At 47.0% G+C, this 20,964-nt stretch overlaps 1 protein-coding gene across 1 annotated transcript in view; it reads left to right on the top strand.

The window, feature by feature from the left end:
* Positions 1-19,002, top strand: part of PAMR1 (peptidase domain containing associated with muscle regeneration 1) — a 64,230-nt gene extending 45,228 nt beyond the window's left edge. The window contains exons 7-11 of the mRNA XM_037040512.1: positions 9,680-9,892; positions 11,674-11,740; positions 14,912-15,144; positions 16,394-16,686; positions 17,910-19,002. Coding sequence (XP_036896407.1) covers positions 9,680-9,892; positions 11,674-11,740; positions 14,912-15,144; positions 16,394-16,686; positions 17,910-18,446 — 1,343 coding nt within the window. The 3' untranslated portion in view covers positions 18,447-19,002. The remainder of the gene's footprint in view (positions 1-9,679; positions 9,893-11,673; positions 11,741-14,911; positions 15,145-16,393; positions 16,687-17,909) is intronic.
* The last annotated feature ends 1,962 nt before the right edge of the window (positions 19,003-20,964 follow it).

Genomic DNA, 20,964 nt, shown 5'->3' with positions numbered 1-20,964 from the left:
ACAAACGTAAGGTGGCTATAAATCATTCTCTCAAACCACTGGGTCTCAACTGGGGGAAATTCTGTCCCCTACTCCCACTTCCAGGGGACCTTTGGCAACGTCCAGAAGCATTGTTGGTGGTCTTGGTTGCAGGGGAGAGTGCTACCAGCAGTTCGTGTGCAGAGGCCAAGGGTGCTGCAGAGCCCCCCCGCAATGCACAGGGCAGCCCCCACCACCAAGAGCTGATCTAGTCCAAACGTCAGTCGTGCCACGGCTAGAACCCCCTGTTAGAAACAAAAGTGGATTAAAGCATACACACAATTTTTTGACTTGTTTTCAGTGCCTATGTCATGGATATTTTTTCCAGGTCAATCCACGCTGGTCCACCTTACTGGAAAAAATAATAGCTGTATATTCCATTGTATGGATGTAGGTACAGTCGTATACCCATCCAGCTCCTTAAGATAAAGTTATTAACATGTTTAGTTTTTTTCACCATTGTGAAGAGGGCTGCAATGAATGACTATCCTAACACACTTCTTGGTTCACATGTGGAGGTTATTTTGTAAAGTAAATTTGTAGATGCTGAATTGTTAGTTCAAAGGCTGTGGATATTCAAACCTTTGAGGGCTGTCGCCAAAAGGATCACTGAAAAGTCTGACCAGTTTTTAGAATGAGCTGTTATTAACTCCAGTCTTCAAAATAAGAATTAGGACTCGCATTTCAGAAACTGGGCTCCAACTGGACATGGACGGGTTTTCAAAGGAATCCCGTGGGTCCAAGGGGAGATTTCTCGTTGGGACCTCCTGGGGTAGATGGGAGATAAGAAACAACCAGCCTTCAGTTGGTGAGAGGGGGTGAGAGTCCCAAACACAATATCTAAATGCTGCTGTGTTCAGACTCCCCCTTGTTTCCAAGAAAGAACAACTTCCCCTGCTCCCAGGTGACCTCTGAGAGGAAAAAAAAGGGGGGCGGAGTGGCTCTCCCTTCAGCTTTGGGGTCAAGCCAGCCTCCTGCCAGCACCCTCAGTGACCCCAGCCTCCTTGGGCCACTATGTGAGAAACTGCCCCCCCCTTCCCTCTGAAGTTTCCTGTTTCTTTGTGTAGGACACAAGGACAAAAATAAGTTCTTGAGTAAATGGTCAGAATCTTGTTTTGAAAAAGTGGAGAGTGAGGGATTCATTGCCCTGCTCCAGTTTCCACGTTGCCTTTGTCCCTCTGGCCCAGTTGAAGATGCCGGGTTCCCCCCTGCATCCTAATGAAGCCTGATGAAACGGCCACGTCCGGGCACAATGCTCGCACTGCGGGCTCTGACGCGCCTTTGAACACAACAAACCGGCCTCCAGCAATTACAGAGAAATGGTGACGCTGGGTTCATTCGGGTTTTGGAGCATCGGGAGGTTTCCCACTCGCCTGTCCCAGGAGCTAAGAAGAAAGGAGCCTAGGATGAGAGGCGCACTTTATACTTTAGCTTCAAAGGGGCGACCCGTGAAGTTCCAAAACAAGCAGTTAGGAACTCTGGGGTTTTCATGGGAACGTTAACACTGGTGCAGTGAGAATGTGCAGCTGAGACCCACCCCTCCCCTGCAATGAGTCGCAGATAAATAATATGGTGGGAGTCTCGGTGGGTTTCATGCACGTTGTTCTAGGATCTCTCAGCTGAGATATTGTAAAGATAGAATGAATTACTGGCTTTTTGTTCTAGAGTCCCATCTTATCCTTTGTATGTGGAAGACAGGTACACTTTTGCTCGTAGAGAGACGGCACACTCGGGGGGAGGTAGTTGGACCTGTGTTCAGAAAGCCCTGGGTTTGACTCTGAGCCTGCGGTTTACCAGCCAGGTGACCTTGAATTCCCAAGGCTCGTTTAACTGCCAAGAGCCACAGTTTCCCCATTTACAATGTTCAGGAAAATAATGCCAAATACTTCTCAGAATGTTGGTGGAGAAGGACATGACCCACAGGAGGTACTGAGTCGAATAATAGAAGCCATTATTTTTATTACCGCTCGGGCCCCGTTATAGCCATTTAAAAAGTGTGGTAGAAAGCAGGGGATTCTCCAGGGAGGGAGTTAGGGCAACAGCACTAGTTTCCACAAACTACACGATGAGGACACACTCTGCTCAGGGTTCCTTCCGGAGTTTCCGAAGGTTCTTCCACACTTTCTGAGTTTCCTCTGGGAACTGTTCTTCCCAAATCATCTCCACACACTTAGCACTGCTACCTGTGTACAGGCAGGAAAGAGCTGGTTTTAAAAGGGGAGGTAGGCACTGCCAGTGCCATTGTCATAAAGGAGTCCTGGATCCCGGGAGGGGACACCCATGTTGGCCGTGATGGATGGGGTACCTCTGTAGCCAGGACAGCCCCGAAAGGGGACTGTCAGAAAGGATAAATGGAATAATGGTGGGAAGAACTGGAAACTCCAGGACGTGTTACTCACGCATCATGTTGTATGGTTAGCTTTCATTTTTTTCTAAAAAAAAAAAAAAGAACTTTTTAGCAGTCACTCGTTGAACATATGGTGAGCTGTATGTCAGTCCCCTGGTGGTCACAGAGGAGACTGGGACTCAGAGCATCATTTACATATTTTATTAGAAGGACAAGGCCAAAAAGTGGACGAGCAGTGTGGATTGGGAGGTTATAGTGGGGATAGGGGTAATTCCTGGAGAATCCATGGTGGTTACCCCCAAGCCGCTGATGACTCAGAGCCTTCAGGGACTGGAGGAGGCCTGGGAAGACCATCAGCTGGCCGACAGCTAGTCTCTCACACGCCACCTTCCACCAGACCCCCTCATCTACTCTCCCTTCCTAACAAGGAAATGAGCCTCTGACATCCTTCTTGGCGTATTTAGAAGGACGCCATCCCATTTGAATTTAGAGCCGAACAGCAACAGTGGTCACTATGTACAGTAGACGCTGTGGTTATCAAGGTGTTTGTTGCTTGTTTTTATAATTCAGGGGAAACTTTTCCTTTTCATTTGGATCATCCCTTGTTGGGTGAACCTGAGTCTACATAGACCCAGCAACATGTTAGAGTTACCTCTGCTGGGCTCCTTGGGCCTGTGGCTTCTTAACCAAAGCATTGCTACATCTCATTCAGGGGAGATGCTTGGGGGCCGGCAGATAAGGGGTGCATTTTGCTAGTCGGCAACTGTTTCAGTTATGACAGCATTCCAGCCAAATAATAAGAGGATAGGTAATCAACTCTCCCCCTTTACTGTCTCCAAGAGCTGGGGACGGAGCACCCGTCAGTGTGGACAGGGCCAGCCTCACCATTCTGCTTCCACTGGCCTGCTGCTTGTCAAGTCCCTCTTAGCTTTTTCTTTGGTAGGTGGGGTTAATGCAGGAGGCAGATTTTAGTCTGGGTCTGGATGAAGAGCTAAGCCATTATTACTAGCATGGGCTGTATGCCCGCCAGGGGAAAAGGGTACAAAGAGTAGAACATAAGAGCGAAGCACAATTAACTTCTGATGGAAATGAAGATCCCTGCCTCCGTGGACCCTAAGTCGGACTCCGGCTCCTTGACAAAGGCTAGAGAGCCCCCATTTTCCTTAAAGGTGCCTGCCTTGTGGGACATTTGCTCCTTGTCCTTCACCCTGATTCAGAAGATAAAAGCTTCCTCTTTGTAAAAGCTTAAAGCATTTCTGTTAGTGTCCAAATATTAAAGACAACAGCAACTGGCGTTGTTATTATCTCTGTTCTCGTTATTGCCAGGCTCGGTGCTTTATGCGATGCTGTCTTGTTTGACTATCACAGCATCCCCATGGGTGAGGTGCTCTTATTCTCTCTGCTTGACAGATTTATCCAGCCAAAGCTTCTGGGGGTTAGGTACCAGAAGAAACAAGGCAGGCCTATACAGTATTGACATTTTGTCTCCTACTCGGCAGACCCATAAAACAAATCCAGTCTTGGCTCCTCCAGTGTGGCGGAGAATGCCACAGGCCCAATAGTTCCCAACAACAACTTCCTCTAGTGAGGCCTTCAGTAATGGTAATGGTGAGAGTTACTAACTTCTTAGGACTCAAATGTGCTCGGCAGCTCAGGACTCTTCTGAAAGGTCTTTGTCTTTATTCCCAAGGCCAGAGAGAGCAGAATGCCCCATGTGGGCCACTTTCATGGTGAGCACTTCTTGTATTTTGACAGTTGACTATGAATCTCATGGGGGACATTTCCCAGTAGTTTTGTGTTTTTACTCACCCCCATCACACACAGCCAGAGCTCACTCAGAAACCTTCTGAGATTTGGGGGTGCCCCAAGAAGGCTATAACCAAACAGATCTATTAGGTAGAGGACAGTGAAATCTCTAGCAGTTACCTAGGGTGTCATCTCTACCAAATGAAGATGTGTCAGGGTGATTTTGAACTAAAGTAAAATGACAGGGAGTTTCTGTCTCTTAGGCACAGGTAGTTTCAGCTGTTTAAGTAACCAGGCCATCCAAACACTGGAAAAGCAGTATCTGAAAGGCACAGTGTACTGGGGGGTGCCGGGGGTTGGGGGAAGGATAGTATTGATTAAGATCAAATCACTAACTGTGAGCCTCAGCCTCCAAATTGCTGCTGGATGAGTAACTAGCCGTGTGTGCAATCCAGGCATAATTTCACACAGATACTGTCTCTTTCACGCCCTCTGAGGGCTGGATAACAGCAGGGGGCAGGATGCCATCGGCTGGAAAGGGATAAAAAGGGTTTTCAGTGGAGATTACATCACCAGTTGGTGTCATTATTCCTGGTTGGGGAAGACCCTTGTGGGAGTAAAAGATAATTGGATTTGGTCCAGAGGCACCAAACTCAGATGAAAACTGAACGGAGGGGAAATGAGGAAGAGAGAAAGCCCATCCAGTGGGTTGCTCTCGTGATAAATCAGGTTTGCAGAATGAACAAAGCCCCAGTGGGAAAGCTAATACCTTTTCCAAACACGACCGAAGTCCTGTCACAATTTGTTTCCTTGATTTTGGTGATGAGTGAGAGTGAGTGGACACCAAAAGCATGTGAAGAATTGAGGGTCACGCGCCTCCAGCTCCCAGCTTCCAACCAGCGAGATAGCGGGGTAATGAATTTTGTTAACTCCAAATCTGTTTTCTTTGCTCACATTCTCAGATCATCTTATAGCTCTGACATGTAGCTCCCATTAAAGAGATGTATTACTCTGGCTTCATTTTTCTCCCTCTGGTTTCTCTCTGGGTGCCATAAATACGTCATGAGTATCAAATTTTAGAAAAGAAACGTATGTTTTTAGTGCAACTTTGCAAACGACATCAAACTATTTCTCAACGCAAGCAGGTATAAATAATAGTAGTTAAAGGAAAACAAAATAATTTAGGAGCAGGGCAAGAATGAGCAAATAAGAATATTAGACAGGACAAAAGAGTTCAATTCAGCTTCAAATTTTGCATCAGGTGAAGCGATCAGCCTCAAGTGACTCTGATTCTGAGCTTCCCGGCAGCAAAGGCAAAAAGAGACATGCTTTAGGTGCGTTAGGTTCTACTTGTGTGTTGAAGGAACGTAAACGCAACAAGTGCATTTGGAAATACAAATGAACGATCCATTTTATTATAATTCCTTTTCTCTCTTTGTCTAAAAATGGGTTGCTGGAAAGATGTTTTCCACTTCAGTTTTGTAAATAACGGATATTCAGTCTGATTTTATACCAAATATTTCTAAAAACCCAGTTCTTTCACCTCCCCTGAAGAGAAAAAAAGGCCTTATTATGCTTACACCGCTACTGTGCACACTGCCCCACTGGCGCCAGCCCCGTGCGCTGGCAACCCCGCCAAAGGGCTCTTTGTGCCTCTCCGAGCCCACTGGCTCATGTACGTGGGCAGGCTGGAGGCGCTGAGGAGTTATTGTTTATTCATCGCTTTTCAATAACAGGTTGAGGGTTGTTGGTAGGTCAGAACTCATATCCCTTGCTCCTTGGGTAGGATGACTCTGTGACAGGTTCTATACTGTCTCCCAGAGTTTCCCAAAGGCACTGAGCCTCAGGTGTCTCTGGTGCTAACTTCCTTGTTAATGTGAACTTCCCTGTCTTACGTCCCCTACACAACGTTTGGTCTTTCCTGGGATATGCACCTGAAAAAGTACCTGCACTCAAACCTCACCTTCCAGCCTGCTTCTGGGGGAACCCAACCCTCAGCCACTCCATGCAAGTATTTCTTTGAGGAGCTAACTTGATGGAGGGTGAGAGCTCAGGTTCGCTAGATCACCACAGGGTTGTGTCTCTAAAATATTACATAAGCCCTTGATCACTGCTGAGTAATACCTATTTCAGGGTTGGGTTGTCTGAAGGATACTCAAAATATGATTTTCTGTATATCAATGAAAAAATCCAGTGTCAGATCCAAGAGTTGCTATCTCACACACCACACACACACACAAGCACGCACACTCTTCTCTGTGCATAAGAGCCAGCCTGGCTCCTCCCAGGCTGGGCGGTGGGAGTGAGTGGTGCTCCCACTTTGAGGAGCAAGCCTCCCGTGCCTCCCAAAGGACTTGGACTCTTCTGAAGGACTTGAAGTTTGCCATCTAGGATTTTTCAGGCAGGGGTTCGAATGTGGCTGCTCCTGTCACCGGGAAGGGTCGCCGGGCCTTTGCTAACCATCCGATCTTTGGTAATTGTGCCCTTGATCGAGTGGGCACACTGCATTAACTTCAACACGTGCCCTGGTTGAGCAGCGATCTCTGTGGCCACAGCGCTGTCCGGCACCACGGGGAGAACACAAATGTGATGAAACAACGGGGAGCTCAGATTCGAACGGATCTCCAGTGGTTCCTCTTAGCAGGAACACCTACATCGGGCCTGGTTCCATTGCACCCAGGCTCCTCCTGCAGATTAAGAGGTTTTCTTTCAGAGAACACAACAGGCTCGGTGGTATCAGCCCAGCTCTATCAATTGTCCCTGATGGAATCTTTGTTGCAACTCAGATTATAGTTAACTGCTGAGGTTGGGTGATAGTTTCTGAGATGCCTTCCCCATTCAGATACATTGAAGGCCTCCCTGATTATCTTTACTTTATTCCTTGGTTAGGGTCATAGTGTAACTTTATCCTAAGTTCTGGTGTCATTTTAGAAGCACATTTGAGAAAGGCACTAATCACTTAGGATAAATTGATGCTAATGAAAAAAAATTTACATATACACAACATCTATATCTACTTGCCTGATGATCTGGGGAATAAATAACTGGAAGGAAGGCCCCAAGCCATATTTTTGTAAGTACTCAAGTGAGGCTCAGGAGAACTTTGAGATGTCTCCAGGCTTAACTGTCACCATTCCTACTTCTGGATTTAAACTGAAAATTCCTGTGTTAAAGTTACAGAAAAACATCGGTCAGTGCCTTATCCTACTGGGCACAGAGATGCTCTCATTAAATATAAGGTGCAAGAAAATCAGTGAAGTCTATAGCTCACAACATTTCATAGTCTTTCTCTATAGAAGCACATGCTGGATTTCCAAAAGGCAAAGCATTGACTGGATTCTTTGGTTCCTGGGGGCTTTTACAGGTTTTTGTCTCCACATGTAAACTGACAGCTTGGAGATGGAAGCAAAAGGAAAAGACAAAGGTTCACAGGAGTCTGGTGTGTCAAGTTAACGTTCTAGATTAATTCAGAAAAATATATTTTGTGATCAAGGGCATAGTTGGTGGACAGTGATCTAGTGGAAGAAGAGGTCTGTTTTCTTGCCATTGCTGGGATGTGTCCCCTGAGTTCATGGCCATTAGAGGGAGAGTGAGGTGAGTCTACCCCCCAGGTGAGGGGTGAAGAGTGTAGACTTCCTTTTGCCATATTTGATATGATTGGCCTGACTCCAGGGCACAGAAAAAGTGATATTTGTGGGCACTGAATGGCCACTTTTCCTGACATGTTCCTTGATGTCTCCATCATCATGTCCATTTCTCAGCTACCTTGCACTGAGTATGAATCTTAGTGTACCGGTCAACTAGGAGGGCAAAAGATATACTAACTTTACTTGATTTAAATCTACTTAAATCTAATTCAAAGGCCCGTAGTTCAGAATCATAAGAAATTCAGTCTCAGTCATTGTTGGGACCTCCTCTGTGTCGCAGGGTTGTACAGAGGTCCCTGGCTTTACTCAGACTGCACCAAATCATTAGAGAGAATCCGCTGAGGGTGGGCGCTGGGTCCACACTGTGTAGCCCTGGGGAAGCCCATTGTTTCAGAGCACTGGATCCCTTCGGGTGAAACAGTTCTCTTTGTGTTCGGCTCACCTGGAGCTGAGCATATCTGCGGAGGCCGGGGGCCCTCTAATGAGCTCCAGCCTCTCTAGTTGCCCGATGACCTGGCTTAAGGTTAGTTTCCTCCCGAAACAGATGCTGATTCAAGCATTTGGGTCCAAGTGATTTCTTAAAGGAAGTACTCCCAGGACCAACCAGTACAGCAACTGGGGAAGCAAGAGAGGAAAGAGGAAGAAATCAAGCAAGAGAGATTTCAGCTGGACTCTCAGCCTCAACCCGCTCCTGTGGGAGTGCTGGGGAGTTCAATGACACCAGAAGAACAGGAATTGGACTTTTGTACTTCCACATCCATTATGTCATTGGCTATGACAACCCTGAGGCATGTGTGGTGAACGAGGGGATAAAAATGGAGGCATTTTTCAGCTCTTCATGTGAACGAGATGGTGCCCACACCTGCGGGCAGACCTCTGAAGGTGGCAGGGGCCAGCTCTCAGCAATAAAGCTCACAAGGAGAAGTGGAGCTGGTAAAAGGATACGAAGAGATAAGGGTGCAGCATGCCAAAAGTGTGATTGCATTGCATGGAGACTGTTTTTTAGGAGCAAGCCTGTAAAAAGGAAAAATGGTTAAAAAGAGACTAGCAAAGCTAATAGAGTGATTGGTACCCCAAATCAGGAATTAAAGGTTGGATTCTTCAGGAAACTTGCTCTGTGTCCTTAGGCAAGTAGTATTCAGTATTGTACTACAATCCATTTGAGAAAAATATGTTTGTCATCTATCTGATACAATACTTTCAGGATATATCGAATATCCTGTTCAGTGCTCAGAATGGCCAGTGATGTTAAGTAGCTGTCCACCGTGAACTAGAGAATAGAAATACCTTCATAATGAATATTGCTCAGTGTTTAGATGCAAAGTCACATTTGGACATCAAGGGAAATTTGTTGTCTCTCTGAATTAATATTGTGTTCTCATATTTTTAACAATTACTTTCAACACATTTATAGTCCTGATGATGAAATATAAAATCTAAATTCATTTTATATGTGCACTCTTTTTTTAATCAGTTCTATTTTCTGGGTACAACAAAAATAGGAAATAGTCTAGTTTAATTGCCCAAGCTTTAGGAAACAAAGGAGATAATACAGAAACACTGAAAAATAATAACCCTCGTATGGTGGTCATAAAATCTAGGTGAGATGTTTATTTTGTCCAGGCCTACCCAGCTCCCACACTTCAAGAAAGAAATGAACATGAGCCAGATGGGGCGTCAAATTTCTTTACCTAGAGAATGAAATACTTTTTCATAGAAGAATAAATCATTTAAAAAGGGAACGATATGACTAATACATACATGCTTTATGGTAAGTTTTTCCTCGGTAATTCCGTTGGGTGCCCCTGTTAGCAGGCTCTGTATCACGGCCTATTCCATTCAATGAAACAGGAAGAGATTCAGTTCTACAATGCAATGCTTCAGACTTTTACGTTCTCCCTTTCTTTTATTCTCTCTCTAGTCATCGAAGAAAGAAACTGCTCAGACCCTGGGGGCCCCGTCAATGGGTACAAGAAAATCACAGGAGGCCCTGGGCTCATCAGTGGGCGCTATGCAAAAGTTGGCACTGTCGTCTCCTTCTTTTGTAACAGCTCCTATGTTCTGAGCGGCCGTGAAAACAGAACTTGCCAGCAGAATGGAGAGTGGTCAGGGAAGCCGCCCATCTGCATTAAAGGTAACCACAAGTATTTCTGGAGTCTACGGAAAGAGAGAGAGAGGTGTTGGACTTTTCGATAGATCCCAGACTTCTGTTTGAGCCCAAGGAAAAAGTGCCTTTCTCACTGGAACCACGCATTTATTAATCTTAGGTAGGAAGCCATCCCTGACACCATTTGCTTCTGTTTGGCACTGCCCCAAACCCGCTCATTCTAATCACAACATCCCGATGTGATGAGAAAAGTGACGTAGTTATCACAGCAGTTTAGGAAAGATGGCGGGGCTGAGTCTTCCCATGCAAACCCAAGGACGGGCTTGAGGCAATCAACGTGCATTTTTGTAGCTCCATGTATGTACTCTCTGTGTCATATAGATCTGTGCAGGAGATAGAAGAACAAAATAGACGCACGGTTGCTGCCAGCCTAGTAGGTGGACGGAGTTTTGAGATGTTAAAATGTTTAAAACCATCTTTAGAAAACAGGAAACCCTTGGACACTCAAGGCAGAGTTCTGGGAAGAGATGACTAGTGTGCGTTCGGGGAAAGGAGCGGTCCTGTTGCCAGAAGTATGGACAGTTTCACTAAGCGAGGAGGACTGGAGCCAGCCTGGGAGGCTGAGGAGGATTTGTGGAGTCGGAGAGTGGCTGGGATGGTGTTCCAGTCTGAAGACTATGGAAGGGAAGAGAGGTCTAGGCAGAAGGGAAAGAACCATGTCAACTCGAAGCGGGGCAATCTGGGAATCAGGGAGGTAAATGAATGAAGAGGTGGTTTGGGATCCGGAAAAATGGGATGCTCTGGAGAGAAGCTCGGCCCTTACCCCCTGGCGGTGGGGATGCGCAGTTTCTCACTATTTGCTCCAGGTCAACAACCCCTCTCTTTGGGGGGCAGGTCACAATCATCTGGTTGTTTCCAGAGAAGAAAAGCGTGTCCTTGGCCTAGATTATCCAGATAATTGCCTAAGTCTTCCACTTTCCCTACTGGGTATTTGTCCACAACCCTAATCATGGGAAAGGGGATGAAAGAGAATGGCTTGTGAAAGGAATAAATCACTTTAGACTTTAGCCAGAAGCGACTTTCATCCCCACCAGCACAGGCTGTGATTCTTGGTTTCATTAAGTATGGAAATGGTGTCACATATGTCCTCGGAGATGTCCGTCGGCTCTTCTCTTACAAGTTGTTAATACAACTAGAGTTCTCTAGGTTGCTAATTAGATGAATGTTGGCTGCTTGATTGAGAAAGTGAGATGGGTCAGATTTCTTTTTACTTGTAAAGGAGAAAAAAAAAGACTTCAAAACGAAGCGGGCTTTGAGTTGCCCTCAAACGATCGTTAGGAGCTTCGGCTGCAGACAAGGAACGCAGAGGAATCAGTTACTGGAGACCGACTGATGGACCGCTGTCTGCTTTTAAATGAGAACCTTGCGACTCCCTCTGCTGGGCTAGATGTCAGAACCTTCCCTTCAGCTTTTTATTCCATTTTGACCAAGTTTGCTGATGCTATTGATGTGAATGGGTAGAGCCAGTCTATCAGCCGCTGTTGTTCCAAATGGCACAGGCGGAGCAGCACTGGAGAAGCGTACCCCTGGGCTCTCAGACATGGTGTCGAAGTCGCTAAAAGGCACCATGCTCTTTTGCAAAGGAAGCTGCCCGTGCTTGGCTGACCCGCCTCGCACCTCTGAGAGCCTGGGGAACGTGCACCCGGTGTTCAGGAAGGGTGGTCAGGTGTGAATCTGAATGAATGAATGAATGAGTGTGAATGGTTCAAATGGAAAAAAGTGACCCAGCATTGCCTCTTGTTTCCTAGCCTGCCGGGAACCAAAGACCTCCGACTTGGTGAGACGGAGAGTTCTTCCAATGCAGGTTCAGTCAAGGTGAGGGGGACATACCTGAACTCCGCTTTAAAGGTGAAGGCGAAAGAATGGTCCCTTCCCACCCCCTTTCCCACTTGTGTTTGGCCAGTCAGCCTGGGGTTTCTTAGGGACACTCTGTTGACTGGCCATGAAAGAATAGGGTGTGTTAGATGGCTTATTAAAAAGCTGTCTTTAGCCAAGAAGTAGCAGCTGTTGGAACATGTACAGATTCCCCTGGATTGTGGGAAAGTAGGTGGCTGGTGGGAAGCAAGACTTTAAGATGATCTTTGATGAACGTGATTTCAGTACTTTATTTCTCCTGAGATTTCCATGCATTTATTATGGCAGCCTTCAGGGAGATGGCATTCTTGCCAGCTTCCGCCAGCTGTGGTTGGGGAAGATGTTCTTGGTAGTAACCAACCAAGTGAGACAGGCTGGTGGAGCCCAGGAGCTAGAGATGAATGCCCAGCCCGGAGGAGGGCCGTGAGCCCTCAGGGACACCCTCCCAGCCTTACTCCTGGACGGACAGAGGTGGCCACCCTGTGGGGAGAGGATAGACCCATTTCTAGTTCCCCTTCCCTTGTCATGTAGAAGATACTTCTCTCTTCTCATCTCCCAGCATTCTGCCCTCTCTCCCTTCTCCCCTGCAGCCACGCAGACCCCCTTGCTTGTCCTGTATCCCTCCAAGCACGGTTCTGCTACAGAAACCTCTGTCTGGATACTGCTGCCACTGAATTTCAATGAGCCTCAGTGCCTTGCTTCCTTCAGTTCTCTGCTCAGTCTTTACCCAGCAGAGAGGCCTTCCCCGATGTCCTTCAGAAAACAGCAACCTCATCTCCTCCACCCGGATGGCCCAGCTGACTTCTTTACCCAGCGCACTCTGGCCTTTACTATGCTTCACTTTGCATCTTCGCATCCTGTAGGCTAAGACATCTTAGCCTGTTGTATAACCTTCAGTTTTTAAAAATAATTTGTTCCATCTTCTCCCAATCCCACCAAAAAAATGTAAAAGTGACCTGTGCAGGAACCTTATTTTTGCTCACGCTGAAGTCCCAACGCCTGCCCGCAGTACGCACCTGATAACTGCAGATTGAATGACTGCATTGGATGGGCAAACAAGGGTTCAGGACCTGGTTCATCGCTCTTTCGTGCTGGGTATTCCTGGACGAGTTCCTAAACTTGCTGAGCCTTTCGTTTCCTCTTTTGGAAAATAAGGGTAATCGTGATAACATCTGTCTCTGGGGATCTTTGTAAGGATTCCACGCAGCACCAACTCTCAGTGTTTGTGATGGGCCCAGTGCTCTTCTGAGTGCGGTGTATGTGTTAGCTCGTTTCATGCTCACTACAGCCTCTGAAGTAGGTCTTATTATTATTATTGTTTTGTTACAGGTCTTACTACCATTTTTATTACTGGTGGGTAAACTGAGGCTCAGAGACATTAGTGACTTGCCCCAAGTCACACTGCTAGGAGAAATGGCAAGGCCAGGATGCCCATCCAGGGTTTTGAGGGTCTGGGGTCTCCAGGGTCTGCTCTCTGATGCACTGAACTGTAAGTCTTTGTAAAGGCCTGAGCAAAGTACCTTATGCTTATGAACACCTGTCAGTGATTGCTGTTGTTTTGGGAAATAGTAACAAATATTATCCTTTTTGATTAAAATCCTGGAACTGACTGACCCCAATCAAATGACCAGAAACGTCCTTCCATCGGGGCGTTCATCAGTCTCTCAGCCTTCCTCTGGCTGCCTCATTGCAGTTCTGTCTTTCCCGTCTCAGGCATGACCTTTCCTTGGCAGTGGAATCCAAATGCTGCCCCCTTTTCTGATCTTGTGATTCGCCTGGGCTGGACTCTCACTAAGTGGGAGAAGCCTGATACGCCTGTTCTTCCCAAGGAGCCAGCTCCTAAAGGAGGACCTGAGCTGTGTAAAAAGACCCCTGGCTTTGCATTTTAAAGTAATTGTTAATGGGAGGTTAGGCGTCAGGGTGCCAGGTGTTGCATGCAGATGAAGAAGTGAGCCTAACACTTGGGTTTAAGGATCTTTCTGGAAGACAGGCTGCTGGAGTAGGGATATGCTCACCTCCAGCAGCCTTACCCAGGGCCCCCAAAGGCAGCGTAGACCCTCAACAGGTGGGCCAAGAGATGAGTTTGTTTGCAAGTCCAGAAGCTCTGAACTGCAGACCTGGTTCTGAACATGCGCTGAAGATTGGTTGGATGACATCAGTTTGGATGGAATATTTGCTCTGAGCAAAGCACAGTAGAGACACATGAAATAGATTGCTGAAGATGACATCAGACTGGTGTGGCAGAGGCACCAGGGTGGGAAATGTGCCTGCTAAGTGTTGCCTTGGGTACCATCTTGGCTTCCTGTGCGCCCTCAGGCGCTCCCACTTCCCTTTCTGGGCTTCCTTCCTCCATTCATTAAACAGGATGAGAACACTGATTCCTGAAGGAATTCTAACTTTTCAGTTAACAGTTATTATGCACCTGTATAAAGTGAATGAACACAAGCTGCATGATGTGCGAACATCTCCCCTGAGAATCCCCAAGTGGTCTCTGGGGGCTGCAACTTCAGGGCTCATTTGAAAACTCTTTTGACATTTACACACAATGTTCCATAGTTTTCCCAGTCAATGTGCCCGGAGAGAAAGTTCTATTCTCCGAGGTGTGCTAATTATATCTTCTAATTGCTAAATCAAACTACTGTATCAACACAGTTTAGTTCAAGTCAATTTCTGATATTGCTCCATTATGATAATGGTTAGAGAGAAAAAAAGACTCCTGGATTTCTTTCATTCAAATTAACTTCCTCTCCTGTTTAATTTCACAATTGATTTTTTTTGTATGTGTGTGCATGTATAGTGTTCCTTTGGATGGCAGCTATTATGTCAGATATTATCCTCTTTGGTTAAAATCCTAGGCAGCTGGAGACATGCCAGGAATGGAAATGGAGAATAAAAGGAAGGTTGAAGTGTGCAAGATAATTTGCTCAGTGGAACAGGAGGAGTGTGTGTGTGAGAGAGAGACAGAGAGACAGAGAGCTGGGGGAGAGAGGAAGGGAAAAAGAAAGAGAATAAGATATCCATTGTTCTCTTCCTCTTTAACCAAACATCTACATGGGGACTGGCCTGGAAATGAAAAGACTGCAATGACTATCTTGCCTTGCTCTCTCTCTGGGCCTACGTGCCCCGATGCAGGGAGACACCATTACATCAGCTGTACTCATCAGCCTTCAGCAAGCAGAAACTGCAGGGCGCCCCTACCAAGAAGCCAGCCCTTCCCTTTGGAGACCTGCCCGCTGGGTACCAGCACCTGCACACCCAGCTCCAGTACGAGTGCCTCTCGCCGTTCTACCGCCGTCTGGGCAGCAGCCGCAGGACGTGTCTGAGAACTGGGAAGTGGAGTGGCCGTGCCCCGTCCTGCATCCCCAGTGAGTCCAGGCTTGTCCTTGGCTGCAGTAGCTTACATCTAACATGGCTGCCTACCAAAAGCCATTAACCCTTTTGGGGGAAAATTCCTTGCCCAAAGGAATGGTAATCCAATGCTTTCTCTAGCTTGGTGATGTCTGAAATTCCACAGTTAAAGCTTCCTTCCTTTGGCTTAAACTTATTACCCAGTAGAAATTAACTCATTAAATCTTAGATAATTTTGGGGGGGTGGGGAGAGGAGGATGTACTGTCTTGTATATAATTCTATTAAATTTACCCGGAGAAAAGAGTCATTGGACACCAAGAGAGGAGGGGTTAAAGGTGCCAGAAAACTTCTAGTTATGTTACCTTTGTTATTGTCTGTCTATGCTCCAGTTTTCACCTTCATTATCCAGTGGTACTAATTAGGGTATTGTTATTAATTAGGTAATAAGGTATTAATTACTCATAAGGTTCCAATGACAATTATCGAGATGATACATGGAAGTATCTGGAATAGGTTCTTGCACATACTGAGCTACCTTCCCCATCCTTGTTATTAAAGGAAAGCAATATGGCTTAGTTCATGGTGATCATCTTTATAATGATAGTCATAATCTTTTAAGTGTAACTGTTTTTGTACATCATCTTACCCTATGAGAGTATTGCTATTCCTTTCTTTATTTTGCAAGCAAGAACACTGAAGCTGTAAGAGATTAGGCAACTTGTACAGTAAGTTTCTGGGATTGGAGGTCTCCAAGCTTAACTCTAGACTTCGTGGCCAACCCAATCAAGGTGATTGATTAATACTTACTGAAGTGAAAAGAAAAACAGGTCACCCTGTAATTTTTGCCATGTATAATGCACACCCATGTTTTGGGCCCAAACTTTCAGGAAAAGAAATCTTTCATTTTAATTTTTTAATTCAATTTTTTATTTGTATATAAAACCAGTGATCATATTCCAGGGTATTATTTTGCATATGGATATTGTTATTGCTTTCTAGAGTTATGCTTTTAACACATAAGCATGAATGAAAGAATTTAAATTATTTGTATAGATATGGAATTAGTAATATGCATATATAATGCATATCCTTAGTTTTCCCTCAAAAATTTGAGCAAAAAATTGTGCATTATACATGGCAAAATATGGTAGATGCTTGTTGGTCATGACATGCCAATGGGCTTGTGCTCTCTTGGTTGCGTGACTCATTCCCCCGTGGATGGGAAGGTCTGGGTCCATCTGACTGGGCCAGTGCTTTCTCCACAGTCTGTGGGAAAACTGAGAACGCCACTGCTCCGAAGACCCAGGGGCTGCGCTGGCCATGGCAGGCGGCAGTCTACAGGAGGGCCGGCGGCGTGCACGGAGTCAGCCCGCACAAGGAGGGGTGGTTCCTGGTCTGCAGCGGCGCCCTGGTGAATGAGCGCACCGTGGTGGTGGCTGCCCACTGCGTAACTGACCTGGGGAAGGTCACCATGGTCAAGACAGCAGACCTCAAAGTCGTCCTGGGGAAATTCTACCGGGACGACGACCGGGATGAGAAGACCATCCAGAGCTTGCGGGTGAGAGAGGGTTGCAGGGTGGAAACTGGGTCTCCGGCTCAGCGCGCTCCCAGGGTTAGGACAGGGGTGACTGTGTCGGTCCTGTCACCTTGGCACTTTCGCACTTCAGCACCCAGCGCAGCACCTGACACGTAGCAGGTGCCCACTGTTTCATACTGACAACTACAAGAAAGGGGGCATCTAGAACGACTACCATTGTTCTAAAAATAAGATAGTAACAAACACCTGTCATTGTGGTACTCACAGGTGAATCACCTATTATGACGTTTAGGGCGCTGCACTAGGTGGGCTTTGAGGACATTGGGAAATTTTATCCAAGATATTCCTAACAATTTAAAATATTCTTCTCTTTTTCCATGCCTGCCTTCTTCCCTCATCTCCTCTATCTATCTACCCTCCAATCCATCCATCCATCCATCCATCCATTGTTGAGCTTGCTCTTCACGGGGAATGGATACAGAACTGAGAAAGGCAGGGTTTTTGCCCTGGAAGGCCACAGGCTGTTAGTGGGAAAGACAGAGTAGTGTGTCACGATTACTTCAATTCAAGAGAAGCCCTGAGGAAACGCACCCAAATTTAGGTGGAATAGCAGAACCTATACATAAAGTGTTACAAGGTATCACAGAGGTAAGCTCCTAGAGGCCCCATCAGAGAAAGTGATGAGCAAGGACTGGGACAGTCGGGGAAGACTTTGCAGAAAAGTCTTGTGGGACGTTCTGTCTTACGGGGCTGAAGGTCAATGAAATGTGTAGAGGGGACCAGGGATTGCAAATTGGTAGCCAGTACGGGTTTGTGTTTAGATAGTGCTAACACACCACTTTTAAATCAGTTACTTGCCGACATTTAACACTCAGGTTTCAGATGAGGATCTGAACTCTGTTCCCTGGCAAAGTTAGAATGCCGGCTCCGTAACTGCAGGGCAGAGAGCATCCGGAACGAGGTGGCAATTGCCCGCTTCAGACGGAGTGTATGCTCTCCTTCTCTGCGGCCTCTCCTGCCCACTCCACTGAGTTAACACCATCTGCCAAGCCCCAACAGGCATTTCAGTTTGCAGCCCTGGAAGTAGAGCAATTGCCTTCTGTGATGCCATAGCACAGTGTCTCCAAATAATGGCAGCTGTCTCTTAGACATGTTCTCCCGATAACTCAGCTCTGGTGCTTGCCTGCTCTCGGCCAGGGCGGAGCTGGCTGCTCACCATTGCTGTCTGTTCCTTGCATGTGTAGATTTCTGCAATCATTCTGCACCCCAACTACGACCCCATCCTGCTGGACGCTGACATTGCCGTCCTGAAGCTCCTGGACAAGGCCCGCATCAGCACCCATGTCCAACCCATCTGCCTCTCGGCCACGCGGGACCTCAGCACCTCCTTCCAGGAGTCCCGCATCACCGTGGCTGGCTGGAACATCCTGGCAGATGTGAGGAGCCCCGGTTTCAAGAATGACATGCTGCGCTCAGGGGTGGTCAGGGTGGTGGACTCGCTCACGTGTGAGGAGCAGCATGAAGACCACGGCATCCCAGTGAGTGTCACAGACAACATGTTCTGTGCCAGCCGGGACCCCACCGCCCCTTCTGACATCTGCACAGCAGAGACCGGGGGTGTTGGAGCTGTGTCCTTCCCGGGGCGGGCATCCCCTGAGCCACGCTGGCATCTGGTGGGGCTGGTCAGCTGGAGCTATGACAAAACATGCAGCCACGGCCTCTACACGGCCTTCACCAATGTGCTGCCTTTTAAGGACTGGATCGAGAGAAACATGAAATGAGCCTCTGGTCCACTGAGAACCTCGTCTGTGTGTCCACCCATGCGTGTGTTGCACAAGGCAGTGTGGACCCGAGGTGTAACTCTGCCCTTGAATTTGGCTGAGCCAGGCCTTCTGGCTTCAAGGACAGGTCTAGCAAAGGGTGGGGAGAGCTCACTTTTCTGGTAGGCCCCTGCCTCCCTACTGTTCAGACCATTTGGAAAACACCTGCCTGCAAGAACGGAGTTTCTTCCAAAAAGACTATGAATAGCAAAGAAAACATCCCCATTCAAGTGACCCAGTGGGCTTTCCCACCTGCCCTTCAATGGTGTAAATGTCATGGTCAGCTCTGGTTGAGAGAAAGCTGACCAGGAGGTCTGGGCTTCATGAAGTGTCTTCCAAGGCTCCAGCATGACCGAGTTCCAAAGAGCCACCTAACGGGATAGCACAGGACAGCAGAGCCTGAATGTGATGTCGATGCTGGCATTTGTGCACACTGCCACAGTCAGGTGGCCCTGTTCCCTCCTCCTCTGTTGTACCCATTTTAATAAAACAAGGGTCAGCTTCTGACCTACAGAACAAGTGTGCTACAGCTTTGACTCCTGCATGCTGTTTCTCCGAGCTACATGTGTCAGGGCCAGCGGCTGGGTGACAGCCCTTTAAAATACATCCTAAAGGTATAATTGCCAAAAATGCACATGGTGGAGCAGATGCCATCTTCTCAGTTTTAGCCCTCGGAATTTGCGGGGTCATGGGCTGAGAAAGGAGGGGCGTGGGTGCCATCAGATAGGTACAAACAGAGGGAAATAGCAGGAATTAGATTATTTCTAGTGTTTCCTCCAGTTCTCATGTTCCAGTTCTCCCCTGTCTGAACCTCTGTAAATCTTTATGACATGTTTTCTTAGCATCTGAATTGGAGTCACCTATTTACTAGATGGAAATATGCCAAGAAACCGTAGCTTCACTGTTTTCTGTGACTTCAGTGGTTTTCTTTTAAAGCCCCACCCCTGGCTCCCGATAGACAGTGGAGATAAAGAATGAACTCAGTCGTGCCCTGGACAGGTGGCTCATTTGGTTGGAGCATCATTCTGTACACGAAAAGGCAGCGGGTTCGATTCTGAGTCAAGGTGCACACCCGGGTTGTGGGTTTGACCCCTGGTGGTGGTGCGTGCAGGAGGCAACTGATCAAAGTTTCTCTCTCACATCAATGTTTTCTTTTTCTCTATCCCTTCCTCTCACTCTGAAATCAATAAACATATCCTCAGGTGAGGACTAAATAAATTAATGAATAGAAAATAAATGACCTCAACCCCCAAATCCCTGAAGTGCTCTTTTCAGTAACATTCTTTTGGGGGGGACTCACAAATTTTTCTTTTCTCCCCTGCTCCCCTCACCAGCCTCTTCCTCTCCAAGCTGCTGCCCTGGAGGCCTGTGTGACTTTAAGCACCGGGATGAAGTAGGACTCCCGAGTCCCTGCTGGCTCTTGGTTGTGTCTGATGAGTCTTTCCCATTCCCGTGTGTTTTGCTGACATTGACATTGGGTACTGGGGTCTGTAACTACTGTAACTTGTGCTATATTCTCTCTGCTTCCCTGGAGCTCAGTGGTCCTCCCTGCTGACTCGGTTGGCTTCTCCTCAGCTCTGGCTGGTACTGGTTCTCCCGACATGTGGGGGTGACATCCCTTTGACCCTGGTTTGGGTCTCTTAGCCTCATTGTCACAGTGATAACCATTCAACTGACAGCTACCCAGCCAGACTTTCAGTGACCTCCTGTTCCTCCCTTAGGGGCCTATGGGAGCGTCTCATTTTTTCCTGTACCCCATGAGGGCTGAGAACCCAGGGTCAGTGCAGGGCACCGGGGGAGACAGTCACTTCCCATACACCCAGATGAGAACTTTATTCTTCCTCAACCTGTCAGAGAAATTCGATCTCAAAAACTTCAGCCCCAAGACTGGAGGTTGGAACACGTTTGTCTCCCAGTCTGCCTCTTCTTCTCTGTGTTTTTGTATAATTCTGCACCAGAAGAGATTTCTGGTGCTTTCTATGTTTATCTGGCGTCCTTGGGGCCCCTGTAAGTCCCCCTGCCCTCCTTTGACTCAGGCCCCACATCCTTATGGCTCAATCCAGTGGTTTTCAACCCTTTCCATCCTTACGTGGCACACGTAAACTAATTACCTAACTTCTGTGGCATACTAAAAATGTATATATTTTTTACTGATCTGACAAAAATAGGCATAATTTTGATTCATTCATACTGAATGGTTACTTTTATGTTGGCTATTGTCATTTTTTTAATTTGGCAATCTAAGGGCAAAGTGGTCAGTGCCCCTGCCTAAATAGCCAGGTAGTTTTAAAAATTCTTGCGGCACACCGGTTGAAAATCACTGGCTTAACCTAACAGAAGTATGTTAATTATCCATTTCTGAGTAATAAATGTCCAGCGCTGAGTGGGTTAAAGCAAGAAATGTTCATTCTTTTCCAGTTTTAGTGGGTCAGGAGTTGGGGACCTGAGGTTGACATGAGGTTGACATGAGGTTGCAGTC

This window comes from Sturnira hondurensis, unplaced genomic scaffold (genome assembly GCF_014824575.4).
Source record: "Sturnira hondurensis isolate 20B ecotype Veracruz unplaced genomic scaffold, ASM1482457v3 Scaffold0002638, whole genome shotgun sequence".
NCBI lineage: Eukaryota > Metazoa > Chordata > Mammalia > Chiroptera > Phyllostomidae > Sturnira > Sturnira hondurensis.
This window is presented reverse-complemented; position numbering and strand designations above follow the sequence as displayed.